Source organism: Cynara cardunculus (assembly GCF_001531365.2).
Source record: "Cynara cardunculus var. scolymus isolate 2C chromosome LG 8, CcrdV1, whole genome shotgun sequence".
NCBI classification, from domain to species: domain Eukaryota; kingdom Viridiplantae; phylum Streptophyta; class Magnoliopsida; order Asterales; family Asteraceae; genus Cynara; species Cynara cardunculus.
This window is the reverse complement of record NC_037535.1, coordinates 25,185,900-25,195,040: the sequence shown is the minus strand read 5'-3', so window position 1 is coordinate 25,195,040 and position 9,141 is coordinate 25,185,900. Positions and strand designations below refer to the sequence as shown.

Here is a 9,141-nt window from a genome sequence, read left to right as displayed (position 1 = left end):
TATATATATATGTGTGTGTATATACATATATATATATATATGTGTGTGTATATACATATATATATATGTGTGTGTATATACATATATATATATATGTATATATATATACACGTGTGTATGAAAGTTTGTCAAGATACCTTCATTCCAGGCATCTGGACCCACTCTACAGCGGTTCCAGTGGCCTTCGAAAGAAACTCTGTTAAAGTTTCCTCTGCAATGGACAAAAGTCTGAAAACCACAAAACATCATTAACCACAGTTTAAAAAATCCAATCAAACCAAACCCCATTAACTTAACCAGAGTTAAAAAAAATCAAACGAAACCCCACTCACCCAGCAGGACTAGCATCACGTGGAGGATGCTGGGGAGTCAAATGGTGTTGACCACTAGTCACCACCGATTCACAACTAGTATCCTTGGTGGCAAGTGTCGCCTGAAAATCAAGAAATCTTGATCCATCAATTCCCATAAACAAAACCCAATTGCCCATCAAATCACAAAGATATAAAAGTCTCACATTTTGTGTATGTTGACGAAAACAACCGTTTTCATACACCAAATGAGATACTTGCTTCTGTAATCTATCGTTTTCCTCCATTAAAAGCTTGTTCATGGCCGTCAGCTTTCGATTCACAGATTGAAGTCTTGAAGCTTCTTTCCTCTGTTTCTCTCTGCATCTGTAAATCAAAATAAAACAAGAACATAAAACCCATCAACAAGTATCGAAATAGAAAATGGGAAATTGACCAAAATATCCAATTCAATCAACCAAATTCACTTTTTAGCCAATTTTCAAAACTTGTTCCCAAAATAGCCAATCTATGAGTAGATGCTTTACACGTCTGAATAAAGACTGATTTCTGGAAGAAAAGGTATAATATAAAATCAACTTTTATGCAGATGCTTTACGCATTTGAGTAGAAACTTGAATCCCCAAATTCATTTTTAGCCACCTTTCAGAATCTCCTCCCAAAATAGCCAATTTTTAAGAAGATGCTTTTAGCATTTGGGTAAAAACTGATTTCTAGAAGAAGAAATAAAATAAAAATAAAAATCCCTATGCATGTGGGTAAGTATTCTTTAAACAGAAACTTGAATTTTACTGGGAAATCTGTTTTTTTTCTTTCAAATTTCTGCCTAAAATTGGAATTCAATCGAGAAAGTGGCTAAAAACTGAAGTGGGTTAGGGAGATTAGCTATTTTTAGCCAAAGAAAACCCACAAAAAATCACATAAATCATTACAAACCGAAAGGTTTCTTTTTGGGTGAAATGGTGGCATTAAATACCTCCGATTTTGGAACCAAACTTTGATCTGTTTGGGTTCAATGTTTGAGAGAATAGGGCATTCACGAATAAGTTGTTGACGACGAATTGAACTGGGTTTTGGGCATTCATGATATAGTCTTTCAAGGGCTTCAACCTGCTCAGGTGTATAACGAACATATTTGCCATTATCAAGAATGGCACCTTTACCATCTTTGCAGGATAAAGCCATCATTATCACTCGAAATCCCTTTTAAAAAAAACCCAGATGGAACTTTGTCTGATTTCACCCCCCTTTAGCCTTTCCTCACCACTTTCTTCGATTCTTGATGACGATTACCACCCAATTTGGAGTAACGATCAAAAACCCAGATTGGATTTGGCTGATTTCGACTCTTTCTACTCCCCACTTTGTTTGATTATTGATAAAGATTAACACCCCAAGTTGTAGTTTTTGATTTGGAACCCAGTGGAATTAGCTGGTTCCAATCGTTCCCAACCTCTGAAACATGTTGATTTCTATGAAGAAAGAGAGAGGTGAATTTGGCAATCAAACATGTTGTGAAGAAGAAAAGGAGTGAATTTGAGAGGAAACCCTAATGATAAAAGGAAGAGAAGGAGAAGAGTAAAGTAGAGAGTTTGTTATTGAGTGGTTTTAGCCTGTGGATGGATATGATATGAAGTGTGGAGTTGTTGGGTGTCTGGTTCATTTGCTGTTTGTTGGTTTGCTTTTAGCTGTTTTCACTTTACTCTCTCTCTCTCTCTCTCTCTCTCTCTCTCTCTCTCTCTCTCTCTCTCTCNTCTCTCTCTCTCTCTCTCTCTCTCTCTCTCTCTCTCTCTCTCTCTCTCCCTCCCTCCCTCCCTCCCTCCCTCCCTGCTATCTATCCCTTTGAAATTACCTTTACAAGTATATATTTTGAATCTCTAAGTGAAATTACCTTTTTACCCACCCTTTTCCTCATTTCCCATTACCATTCCCATGGCTAATAAAGTTATTTTTTAAACTTTACAAGGATGGTATCTAATTGGTTTGAGTTTGGCTCTAAGAATTAAAAGTACCTGGAGGTCTCAAGTTCAAGTTCAAGGAGAAATAAAAATCTCCTTGTGGCTACGGAGGTTCAAATATGGTGACTCCGAGCTATCTACAAAACAGGTGGTCGTCCTGGGATTAGTCAACTCGAATAGCATGATGGATATCCAGGTTAATCAAAAAAAATATTTTGAACCATATTGTGTCTGTCTGTCTGATTGGGTTTGAGTTTGGCCTCTAAAGGTCAAAAGTACCTGGAGGTCTCAAGCTCGAATCCAATGAGGAACAAAAATCTCATTCTGGCCATGGAGGTTCAAATGCAATAACTCTTGGTTATCTGCAAAGCGGGTGGTCGTTCTGGGATTAGTCGGCTCACATAGTGGGTTGGATATCCAAGTTAATAAAAAAAAAAAAGTTTTTTTGATAATCTTTTCAAGTTTATTAGAAAAAATCATGTTTTGTTTTTGTTAAAAAGATGTTTGAGGGGTTGTTTGTTTTACCTCTTAATAGTTGTATTAAGAGACAGTCTCTGAATCGTTAAGAGATAAAACTTGTTTGACAAAAAACAAATTTTATCTCTCAATGGTTCTAAAACTCTCTGAATGATTTAATATCATGGGTCTCCCTTAACCATTCAGTGCCCTAATTTCGTTGTAAATAATTACCAAACAATTATATTTTATTTTACGCTATATCATGAGAGTCTCTTAATAATTCTGCATCAAACGATTCAGCAACCCTCAAACATGCCCTTAATCAGTTTGTGTACAACTCGAGTAACCATGGGGGTTTTGGAGAACAATTAAATCCCCAGAAACTCGAATTGATGACTTATAAGAAAAAATTCTAAAATATGTTTGGTTATTTTATAAATTATATCTTGAAAAATTATTTTAGGTGACATTTTATGTCTTAATAAACAGTATGGTTTTTTATTGCAAGTATGTCTAAGCTATTTTTTTACCAGACGTTACTGGTTTATGAGTTACAATTTCACCTCACAGCTAGTTTATCAGATATATAACAAAGTACATAAACAGCTTGGATGTTTTGCATACTGTGGAGCATAAACGCACAAAAGACAAAGAAAATGACGGCTTTTAGTGACTGCAAAAACTACATTTTTCTTAACTAACCAACGAAGAAGTCTCAAACTCTCAATCTTGATGTCCGAAATGAAATGTCTCTAGTTTTTAAGATTTTAACTGTTTTCTATTTTTTTTTTATTATAGTTTACAAATGATTCTTGTGTTTTGAATCAAACCCTGTAAAAATTGATTATGTTTTCTGTATAAAACTTGATGTATATCTGAATAAATATTCAAAACGTATTATTCAGTAAAAGTATGTTTATTTATATTTCATCTCTTCAAAAACTACTTTTAAATACGATATATTAAGTGTCTGTTTGTTAGTAGCTTAATTGGACTCACAATTTATTTGGTCAAATACACATGATTGTTTGGTAGTTGCTTAATGTTACAGAAAGTGGTTTATTCAGTAAACTTTCAAGAAGAACTTTATGCAAAAACTCGAGTTTTTTTTTTCCAAAACCATTCGAAACATAAACTTTATTAATCTATACAAACAAATTAATCCACACATACAGTTTTATTCATATAAGGATTTACTGAAAAACTAACCAAACATGCCTTAAGTTTATTTGATTTGATCTGATGGGTTGAGTTTCGATGAGAATGAGATTTAAGTGATAAGCATAAGAAGAGTTCTCCACCATTGAATGCACATTAGGATGAGAGACACTGAAATTCATGAGTAGGTTTAAAATTAGAAGTGATCAAGAGTACAGATTCATTCTTACACGACCATCGGTTTTGATCTGATGTCGTTTTATATTTAACATGTGTGTTTTGTTGGTTTGGTGGATGGCATAAGATGTAATATATTAAAAAACGAGGGGGTGAAACGAGGAGGTTCATAAAAAGAACGAAAGGGGGAGGCATGGGAGGGTTTTCGTGGGACAAAGAGGACACCATGATGACGGCTTTGCATGCGCCTCGGTTTTAACCTTTATTTCTTTTCTTTTTTATTTTTATTTTTTTAAATTTTAAATTTTTACTATTTTTAAAAAAACCTTTTTTATTTATTTTTTTATTTCTTAATTTAATGGTTGTTGAATGGTTTGGTGTAAAATGATTAAGAGACTCTCATGATATAATGCAAAATAAAATATAATTATTTACAATGAAATTAGAGCGCTGACTGGTTAAGGGAGGCTCATTATACAAAATCATTCAGAAGGTTTTAAAGCTGTTAAGAGGCAAAAAAAATTTGTTAAACAAGATTCACCTCTAAATGATTGAGATGATGCTTCTAACAACAATCTTAATAATTTCATTAAGAGACATATTCTGAATCGTTAAGAGATCAATCTTATTTGTGAAAAAAATTATGTCTCTTAATAGTTCTAAAACTCTCTGAATAATTTTGTATTATGGGTCTCTCATAACCATTCAACGTCCTAATTTCATTTAAAACTATTACCAAACAATTATATTTCATTTTACGCTATATGATGAGAGCATCTTAATTATTCTGATCATTTAATTATTTTGCACTAAACCATTCAACAATTGTCAAAAAGATCCTTTTATAACTGAATTTTATAATTTATTGTTGTTTTTATTTCATATTTAACGTAAATTCATTAACAAAAGTGAGTGTTCAGTTAAAAGTATTAAACAGTAATTAATAAAATTAAAGGGTTGTTTATTACCTCTTAATAGTTCTATTAAATGACAATTTATAGATTATTAAGAGATAAATCTTGTTTGATAAAAAAAATCTGTTTGATAATGATTCTAAAGCTCTAAATAATTTTATAAAAAAAAAGGCTTTTGTCTTTTTTTGAGTTCCTTTAGAATTACTCTAGATGGCCTAAAGCTAAAAGTTCAAATGATAGTTTTGGGATACATAGGTTGGTCCCAATGTACATTTTGTTTTTAATATGTGATTGTACTTCAAGTAAAGATAGTACGAGGACTGAAAGTGAAAGATAGTTAAAGTACATGGGCTTAAAATAAAGCTGAGGTAAAGAAACATGAGTGGGTCCACAGGGGACCCAACCATGCGCCAGTCTGCAGCATAACATACTCACATACATGACGTGACAATGACATGACATATTGACAAATGACAAATTGAGAAGATGGGATGGGACTCTGTGTGTGCAGACTCACAGTAAGCTACGGTTGTTAATGTGGGGTCATTTTTGTTTTTAGAGTAATAAAGAAAGGATACTGTGGGGACAGAATCACTGTCTTTGCAGGTCCCGTTTGTCCTGGCCGTTGGATCACTGTCATATCAGTTACTCCTGATTCACGCTATTAACTTTTTCTTTTGAGTAAATTACGATTTCAGTCCCTATAGTTTGTCAATAATTGCAATTTTTCTCCCTATAATTTAATTTTTTTTAATATGTATAGCTTGTAACTTGTTATTACTTTCATTTCTCAATTAGTTATTATCTACAAGTATGAAAAACTAAAAGAGTAACAAAATTATTAATAACAAAGATTAAAATAACAATAAAATGTAAATCATAAAAACAAATATAATATTAAAGAGTAAATTTCATGAAAAAATAACGTGTTTTAACTTGATTTTTATTTTCGGTAACGTACTTTGAGAACTTTCATTTTGGTACATAAGATGTAAAGTTTTAAACATTTAAGTACTCGAGTAACTAGCTGAAGACTAATTTTAGATTAAAAAAATTCATGTCAGCAAACAATACTGTGTTGGATATCACATCACTCGCCACATCAACATGATAACCGATTAATGTTTCAAATGGTTATCCGGATACTTAAATGTTTAAAACTTTATATCTTAAGTACCAAAATAAAAGTTTTGAAAGTATGTTACCCATAATAGAAATCAAGTTAAAATACAATATTTTTTTTTTTTTTTGCATTTGCCCCATATTAAATTAGATACCATGGGGATGAAAATTAAAATTTCTATCATAAATTTTAATAGACTATATGGATAAAAAAAAAACAAAATTTACCCCAGTTTTTTCGAGTAATTTACGGTTTCGTCCTCGTGGTTGTGATTTTCATTTTTGTGGTTTAGAAATCGTTTTCTATGTAATTCATTGTTTTTTTTAACTTAAAATTTATAAAAAAAATTATTTTTTTGGTCCTTATAATTTACAGATGTTTACTGATTTGGTCCAAGTACTTAAAAGTAAAAATAAATTACAATTCTTTCGGTTTATTGTACAGCAAACTCGGATGGTGGTAGAGAATAATCACTCATCCTACTACCAGTACAAAAATTGTCAACACATGAAAAGGTCTATGAATTTTACAATTGCAGATATTACACTTTTGTCTTTTGGAACTAGCTTCCAACAGATCTATTTTGACTGTCATCGATGTAATACAGAGTATTGGCCAACTATATGTTGGAGGTTCAGTTCCATTTTTGTATCATATTATCTTATATGTTGAATTTTATCGACTCGGTTTGTCACATAAACAAACAAATGCACATGGAAACATTTTTTGAATTGGATAAACGGTGAGCTATTGTCTTTCTTGGTGCATTCCCATCAGTGTCGCAACTGATGCGGTAAGCTACGTGTTCGGTCCACGGAGAACCAGTTTTGATTGAATATCCTTTCATGTGCTTGTCTTTACTCCATACATCGTGTTACCGCTTAGCAGAGTCCTGTGTTTTTAATAAACAGTCGCTACCCTCTGATATGTGCCCATTTCCTAATCATCCTGAACAGACTGTCGGTGATAAGATGGAGGAAGGTGACGATGACGTCAAGTCATCTTGGCGTGCCGAGAGCTACCTAGGATTTTTCTGAGACTGAAAATGCATTCCCTTTACTGGATTTGTTTCTTTTATTGAAAGAACTAGACACAATCTTTCAAGACATTGTAGCAATGTAACTGATGCACACAAAGTGTTTGAAAGTCTGTATAGAAGAAGGATCGATAAAAAAGTATGTTTCCACGCTTTTGTTCTTATTGTTTTGTATGTTTTGATTAATTATTCCATTTAATATTAATTTACGTTATAAACAATTTCTTCTTTTTTTTTCCTCTATGATTTAAAATTTAATGATGATAAATAATATTAACTGATTAATATTTATTTTATTTCAACTTATAAAAAGCAACATCTCTCCTTCTATAATGATAGTAAATAACATTTATTGATAAATACTTAAAAACATTTATATACATTGATTTGAAGTACATTCGAATAGGGTCAGGATGACATTATCTGCCCCTAATCCGACCCCTTTATTTTTTTAATATATGGATATAATGTGTATAAATAAATATACATGTACACATTTATTATTAAATAACAAAAATATTATATTTTAAATATTTGTAATTAACATAGTGACGGTTTACTGTGATTTTAATTTTAAAACATGCTATTTTTATTGTTTTTACTAAACGGGTACCCAACAAGTTATCCGAAATGGTCTGATTTTCTTTTACTTCAAATCCATCAAGGATTAATCAACCAGTTTCGGGAATGTTGGGCTTTAATAGGGATCGAGATAGGTGAGAGAAAGATACATTACACATCCAATACATGTTATTAAGGGTGCTCATCGTTTGGATTGATGAGTTGAAGACATTTGAACAACTTAACCCAATGTTTTTTTTTTTTTGAAGTATATAATATTTATATACGGCAAAAACAACAAATAAACTGACACACTTCTTCCTCACCGTTGGTGAGGTTTGAACCCTTGACCTCCTAGGAGGTCAAGGAATACGATACCCAATGTTTGTGGTTTGAAAAATCTTAACTCAACCCAACCAAAACCAAAGTGCAATCCAACCTAACTCAAACTATTACAGGTTAGTCGGGTTGATAATTTGATACATTAAAATATTATTCTAACATTGAATATGATATTTATCTACTAATAGTATCTTTTTCATCACCAACCATTTGATGCAACTTATTCATACTTTTTTAGATTTTACGTATATCACAATCAATTCATTTTCTCAATTTATATATATATGTTCATATTACTGAACATATATACACATGAGTTATATTGAGATGGAGAATAAATTAAAAATATGTGTATATGAGGATGATATGTAATAGTGTAATTGTCTAATATATATATATATATATATATTAATAGAAATTCAATAATCATATTAAATCCAATGAATATATAAGAATATCGGGTTCACCAGGTTGGGTTGGATTCAAATAATAATAACTCAATATCAATCAAATACATACAGTTTGAAAATTTTATAACTCAATTAGACATCAATTTACCTCAGATTAAGTAATTTTAAGTTGTGTTCGGTTGGATTGATCATGCTTTTGAACATCCCTACATATTATATGTCTATCCCTTAAGAATATAGATAAAAATATATTAAATAATAGATAAAGGAAATATAAAAATAAAAATTAAATAAAAAATATTATTTTATTTGGAGCATGGGATTTTTTATTTTAAAAAAAAGCATTAAAGGGGTGGATAGTAAATTTAGCGCATTTAAAATGATAGGGTTATTGGTAAAGATGAAGCAGATAGATAATGATGGGTCTACAGCCGTTAAAAATAGGTGGTTGTAGAGTGATGAAGTAAACCCCACTAGTAGAGGATCAAAATGTGATACATACACGATACGCATACAATTCGTCTCGCCGCCACCTTCGCGCCTTATTTTACGGCCATCATAATTTTCAGAAATTAATGTTACTTTTTAAGAATATTTTATACAATAAAATATATCTTGATTTTAATTTATTTATTTTTGTCTTGTTATAATACAATTTTATATGATTTTAAGAAAATGATAATATTTTTATT

At 31.3% G+C, this 9,141-nt stretch overlaps 1 protein-coding gene across 4 annotated transcripts in view; it reads right to left on the bottom strand.

Moving 5' to 3' along the window:
* LOC112516500 (homeobox-leucine zipper protein ATHB-15-like) overlaps positions 1 to 1,861 on the bottom strand; it is a 6,836-nt gene extending 4,975 nt beyond the window's left edge. For 3 of the 4 annotated variants that reach the window (XM_025123572.1, XM_025123573.1, XM_025123571.1), the window contains exons 1-4: positions 1,288 to 1,861; positions 518 to 677; positions 333 to 433; positions 138 to 228 (exon numbers count right to left, since the gene is read on the bottom strand). In XM_025123572.1, coding sequence (XP_024979340.1) covers positions 138 to 228; positions 333 to 433; positions 518 to 677; positions 1,288 to 1,499 — 564 coding nt within the window. In that variant the 5' untranslated portion in view covers positions 1,500 to 1,861. The remainder of the gene's footprint in view (positions 1 to 137; positions 229 to 332; positions 434 to 517; positions 678 to 1,287) is intronic. The other variant, XM_025123574.1, reaches the window with a different exon arrangement.
* Between the last annotated feature and the right edge of the window lie 7,280 nt (positions 1,862 to 9,141).